Genomic DNA, 19868 nt, shown 5'->3' on the forward strand with positions numbered 1-19868 from the left:
ATAACTGTTATTATGCTGATGACATTTCTTGAATGTGTGAAGTTTTAACTCACCGGGTCCCATGTTAAGAAATGTTGGTTCCTCAGAACGCAAAAGATGGGGAACCTTTTTCTGGGTCAGGCTCAAAACCTTTCAATTGCCCTTTCAACCTATTTGTGCAGTTGAAGTGTTTTCTGGAGGCCTGCTTAGATGCAGTGAAGAGTTGGAGTTACTTCATTTTCTACTTTCAATTTCTGACAAAACTGAACTGATTTCCATTAGTTTATCCAGTCATTTAATCAATTATTTCACACCCTTACTTAGTGACTGCATGATTCAACACAGATTTGGAGTAAAAACATTTGCTGTGATTTTTGACTGGCTTTTGTCTTTTGGTTTACATATTGGAGAGGTATTTTTGTTTTTACTTTGTCACTGGCTGATACAGAAACATTGGTTTATGCTTTTGTTTCTTTAAGGTTTTATTCTTGTAATGTTTTTGTTTTGTTTTTCCTTATGCCACCACATAGTAACATTAAAAGTCTGCAGATGATCCAGAACAAGGCCAATAAAGTTCTGTCGAGGATGAAGGCATTTAATCACGAAACTCCAGTGCTAACTGCTCTGCAAAAGCTTCCTGTCTATGTGAAGGCTGATTTCAAGGTTTTGTTTGTGATATAATACTGAGTGGTTGTGCTTCTCATTATCTTGGTAAACTGACAAGCTTTACGTAGCAGCACATGCCCTACATTCTCAAAACCCAGGCTTGCTGTGTGTTCCCAGGACAAAATAAGAAGTTGGCAGGTTGTAGCGCTTTTGCTCCAACTCCAATTGAATAGTTCACCAGCAGAAACCAGACAGGCAAACTGTTGAAGTTTTCAAATCGATGCTTTTATTACATGGCTACGACAGTACACACGCTCTGATTGGCTGATTTCCAGTCTGATATTTTCTCATATCAGACCATTACCATGACAATCGGTCCAGATCGCTTAACACATTTGCAGCTTTGTTTACAATTTTCACAGCACAAAAAAACAAAACAAAAAGCAAACAAAGAAATTATGAGCGACGAAGACGACCATTCTCCGAGTTTGAATTACAGGAATTAACAGCAAATGAGCCCGAAGTGTAAATGCAGAAATGAAAGGTTTGCATAATATGTTTCAGTTTTTCAGCCACTCTAATGCTGCCCAGAAGCATTTACTGAAAATAAAGTGTGAAGTATGTAAAATGAAATGAAGACTTTACCAGGCATGTGAGACACAAAGAAAAATGCTTCAAATGGTGGGGGGTTATGAGGGCCGTACTAGGGGGCTCTGGAGGGGATTCACTCTCCAGGAGCTGAAGGTTTTTAGCTATGCTAATGCTCCCCAGAAGCATTTACAGAAAAGTTCTGAAGGACCTAAATGACATGGTGAGATACTGAGGAGCTTTGCTCGTTCATGTCTGCGACATATACATATTAATTTAATGTAAATTCTGTTTTAATTCTAAAGCAGTCTGGATACAAGTGATTTATAAATAAATGTGATTTGATCCAAGAAGCGATTGCAACATATTTAAAGTGGTAAATGAAATGTCAGATGTGCTGACTATTCTAAATAAAGAATTATGAAAATATTGATGTATTATGATTTTTGGTATCATATACCCTGAGAAATGAAGTCATAAACATGGGTATATTCCCTTGATTTCATCTGCTACTGATAAATGCTCAGAAATGTTAGCCTGTGAGAAATGTTTATTTCGGTGGCATCATCTTTGGAGCTGCCCCCTCAGAGCCACTTGCCATTTTCATTGAAACAAACTGGAAAACCAGATGTTTTTGCAGCTCAAAATCTGTTTTTTTGTGGACCTTGACAGTGAATACATTGAAACAGTGAAGAGCTGTGATTTGGGAGGGTCCATCATAACCAGTCATGGTATTTATTAGTTGTACAGTTTTCCCACGGATAAAATTTTTGAGGGAGAAGTTGGACTAATCACCCATGTGCCTGACCTATTGCCTGTTTTTAACCAAGCCTGTTAGCCTGTTCTTCAAGACAGTAATATTTCTACCTGCTGGACACTTTCATCTCGTCACTCATCTTCAACCACTTTTCCGGGTTCGGGTAGCAGGGGCAACAGCTCTATCAGGGGACCCCAGAGTTCCCTTTCCCGTGCCACATTGACCACCTCTGACTGGGGTATCCCGATGCATTCCTAGGCCAGTGTGGAGATATAATCTCTCCACCTAGTCCTGGGTCTTCCCCGCTGTCTCCTCCAGGTGGACGTGCCTGGAACACCTCCCTAGGGAGGTGCCCAGGAGGCATCCTTACCAGATGCCCGAACCACCTCAGCTGGCTCCTTTCAATGCGAAGGAGCAGGGACTCTACTCTGAGCTCCCCATGGATGACTGAACTTTTCACACTCTCTCTAAGGGAGACACCAGCCACCCTCCTGGGGAAGCCCATTTTGGCGGCTTGTACTCACGATCTAGTTCTTTCAGTCATGACCCAACCCTCATGACCATAGGTGAGAGTAGGAACAAAGATTGACCAGTAGATCGAGAGCTTCAACTTTTGCCTGAGCTCCCTTTTGTCACAACAGTCCTGTAGAGCGAATGCAATACTGCCCCCGCTGCACCAATTCTCCAGCCAATCTCATGCTCCATTGTCCCATCACTCGTTAAAAAGACCCTGAGGTACTTGAACTCCTTCACTTGGGGCAAGGCGGTATTCCCTACCCGGAGTAGGCAATCCATCAGTTTCCTGTTGAGAACCATGGCCTCAGATTTAGAGGTGCTGATCCTCATCCCAGCCACTTCACACTCTGCAGTGAACCGATCCAGTGAATGTTGGAGGTCACAGGCCGATGAAGCCAACAGGACCACATCATCTGCAAAAAGCAGTGATGAGACCTTGAGCCCACCAAACCGGAAACCCTCCTCCCTCGACTATGCCTCAATATCCTGTCCATGAATATCACAAACAGGATTGGTAATAAGGCGCAGCAATGGCGGAGGCCAAACTCCACCGGAAACTAGTCCAACTTAGTGACTACTGGTAAAAACAGGTTTATTGTCCAGTAGTTAAGTAAGTAAGCCTGCTGGACAATAAACCTGTTTTTACCTTCCATAGTTATGGTTCTCTCATTTGGGGTTATATAGCATTAAATCACAACATAAGTTGCCCCAAGGCATTATACAAAGGCAAAGTCTAAATTTATCCATCCACCTGAGCAAGTACACGGTCAGGAAAAACACTGCCATTTTTTTTAAAGGAGGAAACCTCAAGCAGACCAGACTCAGATGGGTGACCAACTGCATTGGCCATCCGAACAATAATAAAGATCAAATCAACAAAGTACAAAAAACTTGCAAAACAGTGAAAATGGAAGTACAACCCCAATTCCAATGAAGTTGGGATGTTGTGTAAAATGCAAATAAAAACAGAAATCCTCATCAACCTATATTCAACTGAATACACCACAAAGACAAGATATTTAATGTTCAAACTGATAAACTTTTTTTTTTTTGTGCAAATAATCACCTTTCCTTCTAACAACACTCAATAAGGACACTAATTGTTGAAGCTTTGTAGGTGGAATTCTTTCCCATTCTTGCTTGATGTATGACTTCAGTTGTTCAACAGTCTGGGGTCTCCGTTGTTGTATTTTGCGCTTCATAATGCGCCACACATTTTCAACGGGCGACAGATCTGGACTGCAGGCAGTCTAGGACCCGCACTCTTTTACTATGAAGTCACGCTGTTGTAACACGTGCAGAATGTGGCTTGGCATTGTCTTGCTGAAATAAGCAGGGACGTCCCTGAAAAAGATGTTGCTTGGATGGCAGCATCCAAATCCTGGATGTACTTTTCAGCATTGATGGTGCCATCACATATGTGTAAGTTGCCCATGCCATGGGCACTAACACACTCCCATACCATCACAAGATGCTGGCTGTTGAACTTTGCGCTGGTAACAATCTAGATGGTCTTTTTCCTCTTTTGTCCAGAGGACACAATGTCCATGATTTCCAAAAACAATTTGAAACATGGACTCATCAGATCACAGCACACTTTTCCACTTTGCGTCTGTCCATTTCAAATGAGCTTGGGCCCAGAGAAGGCGGCAGTGTTTCTGGATGTTGTGATGTATGGCTTTCGCTTTACATGTTAGAGTTTTAACTTGCACTTGTCGATGTAGCGATCAACTGTGTTAACTGATAATGGTTTTCTGAAGTGTTCCTGAGCCCACATGGTAAGATCCTTTACACAGTGATGTCAGTTTTTAATGCAGTGCCGTCTGAGGCATTGAAGGTCACGGGCATTCAATGTTGGTTTTCGGCCTTGCCGCTTATGTGTAGAAAGTTCTCCAGATTCTCTGAATCTTCTAATTATATTATGGACTGTAGATGATGGAATCCCTAAATTCCTTGCAATTGAACATTGAGAAACATTGTTCTTAAACTGCTGGACTATTTTTTTCACGCACTTGTTCACGAAGTGGTGATCCTTGACCCGTCTTTGCTTGTGAACGGCTGAGCCTTTTGGGGATGCTCCTTTTATACCCAATCATGACACTCACCTGTTTCTAATTAACCTGTTCACCTGTGGAGTGTTCCAAACAGGTGTTCTTTGAGCATTCTTCAACTTTCCCAGTCTTTTGTCGCCACTGACCCAACTTTTTTGAAACGTGTTGCAGACATCCATTTCAAAATGGGCAAATATTATCACAAAAACATCTGTCAGTTTGAACATTAAATATCTTGTCTTTGTGGTGTATTCAATTGAATATAGATTAAAGAGGATTTGCAAATCATTGTATTCTATTTTAATTTACATTTCACACAACATTCCAACTTCATTGGAACTGGGGTTGTAAGTGCCCAGATATCATGTATCATTTATAATGGTGAAACTTTATGGACAAGTGCAGCAACCCTTAAAATCTCAGTGTTTAAATAAACACACACACACACACACACACACACACACACACACACACACACACACACACACACACACACACACACACACACACACACACACACACACACACACACACACACACACACACCTCCAAATGCTGCCAAGGTTTCAGACAATTCAAACCATATGAGGGCCAGTATGAAGCCAAACTCACAAAGACACAACTGCGCACTCCAACACAACTGCTTGTGATAAATCAGCTCCAGTGTACAACAGGATTCCAACAAACAATGAGGAGTGAGCTGTGGGGAGCAGACAGGAGCCACATGTTGATGCTCTCTCAGTGATTTCAGTTATTCCTCATTTCATTAGGGAATACAGTAAGAGATCAGGCAGAATGAACGGTGTTGTTGTGCTAAGATTAATTCTTGAAATAACAGCTAACATCTGCTCATATGTAAATTGTCTGTGGGGTCGAACATTAAGTTTGCTGCATTTGTTTGAAAGGGTGGTCGGGCACAGATCCTGATAAATGGCAATGCTCTCGCTGCAGGGATCCTCCTTCACACGGTAAATCATTGTAACATTAAGTCACAGCTGCATATTTTGTTTTAGAAATGGATTACGTGTGCATGTGTGCACGCTACCTATGCGCACATCCCGAATGAGCTCATAGCTTACTTTTGCAGAGTGAGGTTAAGGTTGCCGGTGCAGTTCTTGATCTTGTTTTGGGCCTCCAGGTGGTTCATGCCCTCGGTGGCAATGCCGTCAATGGAAAGGACCATGTCTCCAACTGCGATTCCACCTTTGGATGCCTTCCCCCCTTCTGTCAGCTGCAGGAACACAATAACCACAAAAATTGTAATTGCCTCTGTCACCAGCAACATTAATAAACAGGGTGGGCTGAGGTGCTATAGTAGTATTAAGTCTGTATTTTATGTAGGATTTATGAATGTTTTTTATTCGAGAAGTGCTTACTCAAACCTAATGACAGACCAGATTTTTTTGACCACATCATAGAGAGTCGACTATTTTTACTGAGGCATGTCTAATAGCCTCTTTGAGTTATCTTGGGTCTTCTCTCAGATCTGATGCCATGTGCTTACAGCTTGTTTGAGAGAAGACAAAACGTCTATTTAGTCACAGTATGTACATGGATATAACGCAATCCCTCCGTCCACATTCCCCACATCACATAGTCACTGCAGTTTTCCTTTTTCATGAAAATTCTCACAAGCCAAACTGATTTTGCTTCAGTCTTGATTTCAAAACTATATATATATATATACACACACTGTGGTGGGCACAGTTCCGATAATCCGATAACAGATAATTATCGAAGAATGTTTTCATTATCGGATTATCTTTTTAGATAACTTTAAAAACCATTATTGGACTAATTACCTTCCGATACATTTTTGTCCAATAACTTTTAGACTGATAACATAATAAACAAAGATGAACAGTGACAAACAGTTTTAAAATTTAAAATCTGTTGAGCACCTACCTGTTAAAAGTTTCCTAACAGATGCATAGTTCTACTCTGCAAACAAAAGAGAGCGGTTTACAGAAGAAACCACTCTATCCTCTACAGGCAAAAGAGAACTGGTCTTACAAAAAATATATATAATTTCCTTTAACACCATACCGATATGCTGGCAATAAGTCATCCAGAGGCATACATTTTTAATTTATGGTTCAAATTTTAACCAAACTAATTTTGGACAAGTTATTTAAAATTACTGTCATGTCTGACGTTTTATAAAGTGAAAATATCAGATATATATGTTTTAGTTTTAAAGTAATGTGCTAATTTTAAGGTTTTAGTGAGCACATGCTGTGCCCAGCAGTGCATTATGGGTGATAGGGTAATCTCAGTACGTTCACAACAGGACAAATGCATTTCAGACACTCTGTTCAGGCTCCACGGACAACAGCATTAAACTCTAGTGCTTAAAACTCTCGTGAATATATTCTCTGGGTTTATAGACATTGTTGCATTTGCGTTTGTTAAGTTCCACGCATCTTAATTGTAGCAGACACGGATTATCTGGGATTTAGTTTTGGCAAGTTTTTCAAGTCTCTACTGCCATCTACTGGCCACTAGTGTTCATGGCAGTATTCGCCCTAAGTACTAAGCGTCTGGGCACCAGTAGATGGCAGTGTTCTATTTATTTTGACCCTGGTTATATCATATGGTTGTCAAATCAACTTTTTGGCTTTGCAAATGTCTTTTTTTTTTTTTCTTTTTTTTTTTTTTTTACAAATTAAGTTTAAAAACAAAACAACAACAACAAAAAAACATTACAAGACAGCTCTGCGGTGTTTGCACATGCACAGTACGCGCAGTTGGATGCTTGTAGCCCCTCAGCAGCAGGATAACCTCACGATGGCCGACCAGGATAATATCAAACAGGTTTGATTTTCATTTGAACATATGATCTGCGATCAGGAGGTGGTCGTGAGATGTTAAACGCAGCTTGTTACTCCATGTACACTACACGATGCAGGACGCGCGATTAACCTGAAACTCGGTCCAAAAAAATTCCTGCACAAATGAAAAATCATCTGAAAAAGGGCCAAAACTCGCACAGTGTAAAACACGTTTTACAACATCATCAAACGTGCGCATGGCACTAATAAAATGAGCGCACATTCTAACCACATGCAAAACATTTTGCAATGACACTTCCAGGGCTCTGTAAAAATGCCTGTTTTTACAAATAAAAAATGGAATATTTTACAAAAGCACATTTATCTGTAAACACCAACACACGACAGACATCACATTAACGTGTTGGTTTACATAATGAATGACTGAACCAATCAGTGTTTAGCAGAGGCACTTTTACCCAGAATCCTTTGTGATCTGTCTGTGTTTGTTACAAAACCTCAGAATTAGTGCATTATTCAACATTAAAAGATATGAGGTCTGTGAGAAAAGTAACAGACCTTTTTATTTTTTTCAAAAACTATATGGATTTGATTCATATGTTTTTACTTCAGCCAAGCTTGAACCTTCGTGCACATGCTTGAGTTTTCCACGCCTGTCGGAGGCTTCGAGCGTCATGACCGATTCGCTGATGAGCGAGACAAAGGAACACCTCCGTTTCGGAGTGTTAGAGGACAAGTTGGGACAAGCCTATCTCGGCTTTCAGTGCTTACCAGTCAAGGGGGTATAAGAGAAATTGTGGAGAGCTGGAAATGTCCCAACTTGTCTTCTAACACTCCGAAACGGAGGTGTTCCTTTGTCTTGCTTCATCAGCGAATCGGTCGTGATGCGCGAAGCCTCCGCGCGGTTTTCCATGACAAAATCTCTTGTTAAAAGTGAAATCTGCCGGAAAATGGCTGATGTCCAGCTCTTGTGATAACCAGAGAAATTGCACACGATGGTCCCGGCTCCACACAGCCATCCGTTTAGAAATGATGTGGTGGTTTCTGCCTCTCGATGGTGGCTTGGAGCGCGGAGCGCCGTGCGCCATTGTGGGGCGTCCTTAAAGCTGTAGTAACACTCCTTATTCTCTGTGAAGCCCGTAAAATTTTCACCGAAAGCCAGATACATTTTTCGAATGGTTTCCAACTGCCTGTCTCTAACAGTTTCTGAAAAAATTCTGATGGAAAAAAAGCCCAAATCATTCCACCATTTCCTCGCAATGAAACAACGACGAGAGGGGTGGAGCAGTGCTCACTCAAAGCCTGCCCACAGGCAAATGACGCAACTGACAGGCGTGGAAAAACTCACGCATGCGCACGAAGGTTCAAGCTTGGCTGATGTAAAAACATATGAATCAAATCCATATATTTTTTGAAAAAAACAAAAAGGTCCGTTACTTTTCTCACAGACCTCGTATATGTTATATTTTAACTTTGTACAAATGACAGAATTGACATTAATGGAGTTATTCTATCAGTATTAATGTTATTTATAAATCAAAACCATAAGTCAGCATGACTTTATTTTCCAAGACCTCCGCCTGACCGGAGCATTGTGATTGATAGAGAGCTGGTTTTATGGCTGCTCTCAGGGTGTCTCTGTGCTGGAAGCTGTGTAGTAAACAAGAGGTTCCAGCAGGGAAAGGATGTTCAATGACAAAAGTGTGGTCTCATTGTTTGGGTCTGTTGTTACTTTTAATATTACTAGAAACTACTGTGGTGTTAAAACTCAAATTCAGTTTATTAGTAGTTGCAAATGTACCAGAGACAATATTGGAATTTATCTGTTATCGGTTATGTGTAACTTCCAATACATTTTTGGGTGGTTTATTGTTTTATCTTTATCAAAGATAACTTTTCAGTTTTCTGATTATCTGTTATCAAAGTTAATTTTTTGCTTATCTGTGCATTTCAACTAGGTCTTCCTCAGTGTCGAAACGCGTCTGTGCTCCTGATCCTGTGCCTTGCTGTGAGACATTAAAACCTTTATTAAGAAGGACACTTCAGTGTTGCAGGCTTTATCTCTATATTTACATTGTTTCTGAGCCGTGCACCTCCACTTCTGGTCCTTGTGAGTGCTCGTTTTTCCTCTGCTTACATTCTCACACTTAGCCATTCCACTAAAGGAATGGACAATATAAGTTCAAAGATGTTTAAAGCAATAGGCACAGAAACAGGCTGCTTCTTAAAGAAGCAAATGTTTATTTATCAAAGTGTCACAACATGTTTATCAAGTGTATGTAAGACAAATATTGACCTGTATCAACATGCTGAGAAGATGTACAGTATGACCTTTTTAAAGTAATTTCCTTTCAAATCAAATACAATAGATGCCAAAATTTCAGTCTCTATACAGCACTCAACCTTTGAATGTTTTCATCTTATAAATGTGTAATTGCTTTGTTACACTACTCCACGGAAAAAGACTTAATGTCAAAGTGAAAATGATGGTTATTTGTATGATATCCAGATGTGCATAGTTGTAGAGACCCAACAAGTTGACTAAAAATTGTAGTTGGCACTAAGGGGGTAAGTAATGAACAGAGTTGAAATAAATGCAAACAGCTTTGGTGCAAACTACTGAGCAGGTGACAAAGAAGTAAATCTTAATGGAATCATAAAACTTTGGAATTCCAGTATTTAACATTATTAAACACAGGGATGTTAAAACTTACCCTGTCATCCTGCAGAGATTACAGTAGTGTCCAGAATAATAATAGTGCTTTGTGACTAAAAAGATTAATCCAGGTTTTGAGTATATTTCTTATTGTTACATGGGAAACAAGGTACCAGTAGATACAGTAGATTCTCACAAATCCAACAAGACCAAGCATTCATGATATGCACACTCTTAAGGCTATGAAATTGGGCTATTAGTAAAAAAAAAGTAGAAAAGGGGGTGTTCACAAAAATAGTAGTTTGGCATTCAGTCAGTGAGTTCGTCAATTTTGTGGAACAAACAGGTGTGAATCAGGTGTCCCCTATGTAAGGATGATCCAGCACCTGTTGAACATGCTTTTCTCTTTGAAAGCCTGAGGAAAATGGGACGTTCAAGACATTGTTCAGAAGAACAGCGTAGTTTGATTAAAAAGTTGATTGGAGAGGGGAAAACTTATACACAGGTGCAAAAAATTATAGGCTGTTCATCTACAATGATCTCCAATGCTTTAAAATGGACAAAAAAAACAACAACAAAAAAAACAGACGCGTGGAAGAAAACGTGTGATCAATTGTCTACTTGTGTTTTTAGAGAAGCCCCAAAGGGATGAAAACAAGATGAAATTATGGGGCGAAAGGTCACTGAATGAAATAAGAGTTGAATAAATTTTGGCATTCTTAAGCTAAATTTCTCCATTCATCTTTTTTCCCCCAATTTAAAATAGTTTTCCTTTTACTTTCCTTATGAAATCACAAAGATCTGAGATGATTAAAGTCAAAATTGTACCTGCTCTCCTGTTTGTTCAGTGGGGTAATATGTTTACCTATTGGGATGAGAATGGAATCTATGAGTTCCCCTTTTAGTTCTTGCGTTTTATTTAATAAAAATACATGTATACATACACAGTAAAATCACCAGTGTTAAATTAACACTGACAGTGAACATATGGTCCCACTCTGGCCAGACTAGGACCACATGCACTGGCAGTGTTAATTTAGCACTGTCAGTGTTAGTTTTACACTGGTGATTTTACTGTGTAAAATATGTTGCTACGTAAATCTCAACATTAATCTTACCTTGACAGATACATTGTTGGGATCATAAAAAAATCAGGTTAATTGAATCTATTCTCAGTAAAAACAAAAAACAAAACAAAAAAAAAACAAGCAATTATACAATTATTATTCTCATTACAAAATGCATTTAAAAAGGTAGCAAATAGCTAACAAACCCCTACATAGTGTCAACAAATACCAGATTTATGGCATTTGAGGAAGCAACAATTAAAAGCCAGACAGCTTTTATTTTGCATGCATCATAAAGTACACCTATACCCATTTTCAGTGTCTTCTGCAACTTTTTTGATATGTTCCAAATCTCATCTTCTAAATAACATTGACTCGCAAGTTGGCACGTCAACTCTGAGGAAAGCTGGTTAATTTGAAGCAGATGGAAGTCACACAAAAGGAGCCATTACGCATTAATGCTGAATATTTAATCTGAATTATATCTACCATTTGGAAAATAGTCATCTCCGCAGAACAAAAGTTATTTTCCACTCCTGCAAATGAGTCTTGTTTTTCATATGTTTGGGAGCAACGCTAAGCACTTATTGTAAACTTATCGGTGAACAGTTGCGATGGAACAAAACTTTTACTGGGCACACGTTAGCCATGACAAAACAACACAGGATTAGATCGAACGGGTATTTATGTTCTTTCTTTGTGAATCTTACGCAACATGAGGTCCTTATTTCTGTAAACTAAATTTTCTAAAGCAAAGCAAACATATGAGGTTCAGTTGTACATGTTGTCACTATATGTAATACAAGGCATAGCCATTTCCTTCAGTTGGCTGATAGAGGGCAGTAACACTAGTAAGATGGTAGTAAGTCCCTTTGTCAGCATCCTTGTTATCACTCGATGCCACAGTAAATCAGAGGTGGATCTGCATGTTGATTTGACAAGTTTTATGCTGGATGTGCAGATCTGGCCGGCGAATGGGCAGGGTTGGGGTTTGAACTGGGAACCTTCCGCCCTGGTCCCCCGCCCAACACTATCAAGATGCTAATTTCCAGAATTGACGATGGCAACAATTATGAAAATCTGGACATTATGCTGTATCTCAACAAACATTGCCTGTATGGCTCTAATTTTGGTGTGGATTATTTACAAGAACCAAATTTCTTCAGACCTTCATGGAATACTTTTTCAGTAACTGAATTGTTACAATGATAAAAACAACATTCACCCATTTACTCAGATCTCCACTCAGACACGAGAGCAGATTTTAGGCTTAGTAAATTACTCAGAGACCTAAAGTGTTCGACACTATTTAATGCTTTATGTTATTTGCCCTCAATGAAATGGGCCCACTGTGTATCTCAGTAATGAATTAGGTTATGGAGGAGATTCTAGGATAAAATAAATAAATAAATAGCTAAATTATGGAACTCTTCATGGACCCCAAGTTTGTATTACATGTCCTGTCTTGTCCTTTGACCTCAATGAAATTGGCTCTCTGTGCATCTCATCAACTAATGGGTTACGGAAGAGATTCTGGCCTTAAATTACTCAGTAGTTCATCCAGTTAATGTTTTCCTGAAAATACTAGGACGTTCCTGTTTTGACATATGACCCCAATGAAATTACCCTGTACTCTATTTCAGTAACAAGGTAAAGTTAAGTAACAGTTGATTGTCATTTCAATTCATGCTGATGTAATGTGAAATACAATGCATGTTTGGATGGTATATTAAAGAAGTTATAAAGAAAATAAACATATTGTTACTAAAACAACCCAGTCTCGTGGATTGTCGTGATTCAGCAGCATGAAATATACATTAATCTGTTGGTTCGTCATACTGTCATGAAAAGTGCAAAATCTTTGTTATGGCAGCATCACTCTAAGAAATAAAATGTTGAATTTAATTGATAAAGTTAAGGTAACTTTTTCCACATAACATTGCCATTTAAGTGCAAAACAATATTGTAGTTGAAATTAATTAAATCAAATGAAACATTATTACTTAAATCCCTAAAATTAACAATTGCAAGTATATTGAAAATAATAGTATTAATTACATTTAAAACCCCTATGTTTCATTTCTTAGAGTGACAAATTCATTCTAATTCATTCCGTGATGGCTGCACGTAATTAAAAGTGCAGTAGGGGGGGTCGGGGTGGTTATGGTTAGGGTTGGGGGAAGGAGTAGGGTTAGGTTATGGTTAAGGTTAGGGGTAGGAGTAGGGTTAGTAATAGTGAGTTAAAACACAAGAATTTTAATCATTTTGTATCGGGAGGATGAAAAAAACATGAGACTGGACTGCACTAAAAAGGCAGCAGGAAAATTTTAAAGCTATCTTATGGTACAGTCAAGCCCATAGGTTTTTGGACAGTGACACAATGATTGTTATTGTACAGCTGCACACCACCAAAATGTCTCATCTCATCTTCAACCACTTATCAGAGACTGGGTTGCGGGGGCAACAGCTCCAGCAGGGGACCCCAAACTTCCTTTTCCAGGCCTCTGACTGGAGGATAACAAGTCATTCCCAGGCCAGTTTGGAAATATAACCTCTCCACCTTTTTCTGGGTCTTCTGGTGTTTCCTCCCAGCTGGACATGCCTGGAACACCTCCCTAGGGAGGTGCCCAGGAGGCATCCTTACCAGATGCCCAAACCACCTCAGCTGGCTCCTTATAAACGCAAAGGAGCAGAGGCTCTACTCCGTGCTCCCAACAGATGACCGAGTTTCTCACCTTATCTTTAAGGGAGACACCAGCCATGAGGAAACCCATTTTGGCCACTTGTTCCCGCAATTTACTTCTTTTGGTCATCACCAAACCCTCATGACCGTAGGTGAGAGTAGGAACAAAGATTGACCAGTAGATCGAGAGCTTCGCCTTTTGCCTCAGCTCACTTTTCATCAACACATTATGGTAGAACGAATGCAATACCATCCCTGCTGCGCCAATTCTATGGCCAATCTGACACCCCATTGTCCCCTCACTCATAAACAAAACCCCATGGTACTGGAACTCCTTTACCATAATGTAGTTGAATTTAAACAATCCAGATGTGCTTGTAGTGTCGAGTGTAAACATTCATTCATTTTCTGTACCCGCAATGAAGGCTGTCAGTCTTTCGCAGGGCCATTTGTAAACAGTGCCTCCATTTTCAGAGCAGAAAAATAACTGAGTAAACTAAATATAAGGGTTGTTTTATTTTAAGACAGAACAATTTTTGCAATTAGTTTTCTCCAGGCCAGACCAGTTTTCTCCTTTATATTAATAAATATAAAGCTGTTATACAGCTTCATGGTGGAGTGGCAAAAACTAGGATTTTCTTACAAACAAGAAGCAAATTTTCAGCTATAGTTTGACAGAGGCAGGGTTGTTGCCGACAAACTTAGTCAGTCCAATGTAAAAACAAAACAAAATATAAAACAAAAACAGCCCGATACCAGACCTCAAACAGACAGAAAAAGTTGAAAACTCTCACAGGAAATGGAATAATTTGCATACAAAATAGCTCTGCCCAACCCACTGACAATTTCAGAGTATCCCATGTGTGTGTATGTGGGGAGGGAGGCTTGATAATGGTTCAGCTTAATGCTAAAGCTGCGTTTACACATAAGAGGCATTACGAATGTCATTTTTCTGTCATTCGTGACACATTCCTGACATTCTTAACGTGACTTAATGCATCTGAATAGGTTTTGCAATAGTGCGTGTTGGTGCGTGATATTCTTGATATTCGTGGAGCATGTTTTTGGCTGTCAAAAAAAAAATCTTCCACGAATGTCACACACCACCCTCATTTCGCCTCACGTCGTAGAGGTCACAACTGAGCATGTTGATCCGTCTTGATGAGTACTGATCCTTAATAGAACGTGACAACGTTCGTAGTGGTTCCTGTGATGGTTCTTGTAGCCCAAACTGTCACGCGTTATTACGAAGTGACACGGAAACTGTCAAGTTTTGACACAACTTGTAACGCAGCGTCACATTTCACTCCGCGCCACGACGAATCAGTTTTCTGTCACGTGCGCACAATTAAACTCAGCTCCACAGTGTTCAGTTTGATGCAGTATGCCGAAGAGGAACAGTGACGCGAAGTTGGCCAAGTGTCGTTCTACGGTTCCTGCTGAAGCTCCTCAGGATGCTTCTGTAGTTGTTCCACCTGCTGTTGTAACTGATGAGTGGGAGAACGAGTCTGAGCCAGAGGAACCAGAAGAGCGAGAGGAGACTCACGTGCTGCCAGACATCCCTGCACCTCCTCCAGTCCGGCAGAGGAAGAAGTGTGCGCACAATTAAACCGTGCTGCATTGCATTCAGTTTGATTACTGACACCAAGTCGGCTAAAAGTCTCATTTCAGTGCTCTTCAGCGCGCTCCTGCAGGTGCTGCATGTGCCTGATGTTTGGGAAAACGCGCGAGACGAGAGCCGCATGAAGCCACACATCTGGCTCTGTCCATCTCCTCCTCCTCCTTTGTTAGCAACGGTTGGATGAATATGGGTGTGTGTGTGTGGAGACAATTCACCTCGTTCACAACGTGACAGAACTTGATGCGCTGTTACGTGCAATAGCGTGCAACAACGCGGAATATTATTCTTGACCGTGCGTAATGGTTCCTGATGATTCTCCAGCAGCACGTGCCATTAATTGTAATGTGTGGTAACAGGTTGCAACAGTTCCTGAGGACACCTGACGCCTCTGCCCCAAATCATCACATTCGTGATCAGCGGCCAAGAATGTATACTTCGTGGCATTCGTGACTTGTCGTCGTTATGTGTTAACTTTAACATTGAAAATGCCATAGACATGCTAATGTGTTAGCATCGGCCCCGTTTTTAAATTATAAAATATGTCTATCAACTGTTTCAGACCATAACAGGTCAGTTTGACATAAAAAAAGGTAAATATTACTCACAGACATATGCTCTTTAGGGTTTTAACGGGGGAAAATTAAGATAAAGCAAAATAAAACAAAGAACCAACGAGGCAGCAGATCGAAGATCAAAGCACTGCTTCATTGGTTCAAGGGTCAAAGCAAAGCCGCACTGCAGAAACGGTTGATTATACAGAGCCGCTGCAGGGTCTGTAAACAATGTAGAGAAATGATCATTTTCCTGAAAAACACCCCCAAAAACAACAGCCACTCTGAAGGACTGAAAAGGGAAACATTAAGCAAAAAGGCTATTGATGTCGATGGATCGAATCATTTCTTAAGGATACTCAAAAAGAACCAGTTCCCGACACACAACCCTAACAACAATAACACACTTTTAAAAAAAATAAAACTCACATTAAAGACTCACGACTATCTTTATCTTAGTTAAACACCTAAATACATATTTTAGTTGAACTCACTTCCATAATGATGCAATGTTGCAAACAAGTTGCTGCAAACGCTTGTTTACACCGACAACAAAATCTCGGCCTTCCCAGCAAGAACGTGATTACACGCGAGATTTGACACATAAAGGCGTCAATAGACAAATAATTTTACCCACAGCAACACTTCAAAAGTAAATCTGTGGGAAAACTGCGGACCACACAACACTCGCCAAAAGGCACATGGGAGACTCTAGAGTAGTTTTGTTGTTCTTGTGTAAAAGTCATTTTGTGTCAATCCAATCATACAGCTTGGGACGCCGGCGAGGGTGGCCGCATCTCCTCTATCTCTGCTCCATCCTTCAAAGTCCCTACTTCACCAGACTGTGAATTCTTCAAACTATATTGGATTAACCATTGAATTGATCAGCTGATCTCTGAATGCTATTGACACCATTTTTTCTACAAGAAGATCAGGGCTGGGGGACCCAGCATGCCCATATGGAACCTACCCTGCGGGCTATGTTCTTGATGCCTGGGAGTCATAGCATGTCACATTCTTTGCGCCATTCTCTGTGGAGGATGTCGAGGATTTTTTTATATTTGGTTTCATAGTAGGAGGGCTGGTACTTATTGGCTTGACCTGACCTACTGGAAAATTGGCAAGACGGCTGCCGCCAAAACCACGACCCCTCGCTTGTCCATCATGATTAATGAGTTGGGCAAGGTGATGCATTCTCAGACTGCGTTAACCCTTGAACTTAGACGCAAATTGGATAACATCTCGGAGCAAATGTGCACCTTGCAGGAGAAGATTGCAGAGACTGGGGAATATTCATAATTTGGGATCTGGTTTGTTCATGTGAAGCTGGAAAAGTGTTTTTCACTGCTCAACCACAAACACGGAATGCTTATCAGCCTTTCAAGGATAAAATGCCCCATTGTTTTCCTCCAGAAGAATCTCTACGGCCTTAGAGAATATTGGCTGCCTCCTTATCTCTCTAACTCCAGTACAAGGACAGTAACTGGACAAAGACTGAAGCATGCTCCACTTCCCCCCTGCCTCTCCTCCTGCCCCCATCACACACCCCATCCCGGGCCACCGCTCACGCCACCCCTTCTCCTCTCCGGGGGCTGCACAATTTTAGCTGCTGCAGGTCCCCGTTCCCCCCAAGCTGACGGCGGCGCGACTCCTGTTGCAGCGGCTCCCCCCACACTCACAGCCTCAATTCGGAAAACGAACTGTTTCAAGTTTAGTGCACATAAACAATGTCAAATGTTTACAGTATGTGTTGTCTTAATTCTGATGTGTGCCATTATTATGGTAAACAAGTAATAATTGTGGATTAATTGCTGTATCTTGTCTGTGGCCATTAGAGTGTGGACGTAATCTCGTTGCACTTGTAATGACAATAATAAAGCTCATTCATCCAATCCACCACTAAGATATTACTGATGGTACAACAGACAAAAGCTGAACTATGCACAGCTTCAATTCCATCCACAGAGACCTAGTGTTTCATTAGTTGTCTGGCTGTTTTGGTTGCTTCCCTCACAGGGTTCATTCTTGTAAAGTCAGTCTAAACTGCAAGCACATCACTTGATTGTTTCATTTAAACTCTATTGTGGTGGTGCACAGAGGCAAAACTACAAAAACTGTGCACTGTCCAAATACTTAGCTGGATCAGTTGTCCAAATGTACACTCACACTGTTAATAAAAAATACATCTTATTTACAGCCTTAGAACAGAGAAATGTGTTGCACTGCTAAGCTTCAGCTCTGTCCATTATCGGTCACATAAGGTCCCCATCTTTCCAAAAAGGCACTGAGATCATTTGTTTGGTTGACAATATGAAAAGCGAGTGCACAGAACTTCCACCTGCACACAGACTGCTTTTGAACTTGTTCAGACTATGAAGTGTTTTGTTTTGGGGTTTTGTTGGGGGGGGGGGGGGGGGCACTTTTAGCTCACCAACATATTTCAGGTCAAGCACAGTGATTGAATTTGTGCAACTATGAAGAAAAAAGAACTTGCAGCTGGAAGCGGTGTTCCGTGTCCTCCTGCATGTGGTTCTCTTCCTGTGCCTCTATCTTTGTCTCTCACTTTCATTACATACCCCCTTCACTCACGCACCCCTACAACAGACATTAGCAAGGCTAATAAAAGAGTCTGTGCACCCGGATTAGGTTTAAGGCGCTGTGACCTCAACCTTTTATAGTCATATTAGTCCAACACACGCAACATCATTCACCACCGTTCGCAACCACAGTGGGCAGGAAGCGAGTAATGAGGGATGAATGCGACGCTGATCGGAAAGGGGTGGATGGAAAGAGTGAAAGAGAAGCAGAGAAAAGCAACCCTTTCTATTTAATTTTATTTGTTAATTTAATCATATATGTACATTTTGATCATCATCTGATCTTGGCAGCTGAGCCTTTTTTGGGAACCTCGCTGTTTAAGCTACAACATATTAAATTCAGCTCTTTAGGTCTGTTTTAAAATTCATATAAATTTTAGTGTTTAGTAGTTATCACTGTTAAGGTTTCAGCTAGCAGATATCAAAGCAAACTTTTATGTTAGCTGTGTCCACTAATGCAAGTAATGCACATATAAAAGCAACCACTTTCTGCTGAGACACTCTGCCATCATTAGTCACATTTTTACCTAGAAGTATGCAGAAGAAAGAGAGAGGTATTGAGGAAGGCAGCGTGCTGTCATTGTCGCGTAATTGTCATGGCAACAGCAGTGCCATTTTATGTTAAGTGAAAGTGTGCATCCATGGTCAGAGAGTTGGCAAATTTCAACAGAAATGGAGACTTTTCACTTGTAAAATAAGCTACCAGTACCAGGTTAGTTTCGGTGGTGAGGAGTTAGCAAATGACGCGTCGTCTTGATCACGTTACTGTTGTTTTCTCATAGTAAGAGAGTTTGTATTTATAGGTACGGTCGGACATCCGGGTCCCTGATGCGCGCGCACATAGCAACACACATAGTAACCAGTGAGCCGCTGAAAACAAACCGCTGTCACGCTCATTTCCTACTTGACGTCCATCACACTTGCAGCATTCTGCCGCGGCTTTTTGTACTTAATATACACCAGTTTTCACAGAGAATGCCAGGATCGTGTGTTGCAGTTGGCTGTACCAACCATGATACGTTAAAAGATCAAAAAGTGTGTTTTTTTTTTTGAGCTCCCAAAGTGCCACATTCTGCTTCTCTCCTCATTCTGCTCGGCTCGCAGGAACGCATTCTGTCTTCATCTGTGAGTTCTCCGCTCTCAGGCGTTCCAACTCTTCCTTTTAGGACACCTGTTCCATGTTAACGTAATCATGTGACGTTGGACAAGGCGAGTCCTCATGGTCACTCAGGACAGCTGGAGGCAGGAACTCTCTGGGTGAGGTTACTGCTGTAGCAGGTTCACCAAGAGAGGCAGCTGCAGGAGGTGAGCCGAAATGTAGCTTCGACTTCGCCCTCATTGGCCTGGGGCGTGGCTGGTCGAGACGCTTCACATTTCTGCTTTGGCCACAGCTGTAGCGTTCAG

At 40.9% G+C, this 19868-nt stretch overlaps 1 protein-coding gene across 8 annotated transcripts in view; it reads right to left on the minus strand.

The window, feature by feature from the left end:
* pdlim5a (PDZ and LIM domain 5a) overlaps positions 1–19868 on the minus strand; it is a 214138-nt gene that overhangs the window by 157691 nt on the left and 36579 nt on the right. For all 8 annotated transcript variants that reach the window (XM_034170425.1, XM_034170422.1, XM_034170426.1 and 5 more), the window contains exon 3: positions 5577–5728. In XM_034170425.1, coding sequence (XP_034026316.1) covers positions 5577–5728 — 152 coding nt within the window. The remainder of the gene's footprint in view (positions 1–5576; positions 5729–19868) is intronic.

Source organism: Thalassophryne amazonica, chromosome 5 (genome assembly GCF_902500255.1).
Source record: "Thalassophryne amazonica chromosome 5, fThaAma1.1, whole genome shotgun sequence".
In the NCBI taxonomy this organism is placed as follows: domain Eukaryota; kingdom Metazoa; phylum Chordata; class Actinopteri; order Batrachoidiformes; family Batrachoididae; genus Thalassophryne; species Thalassophryne amazonica.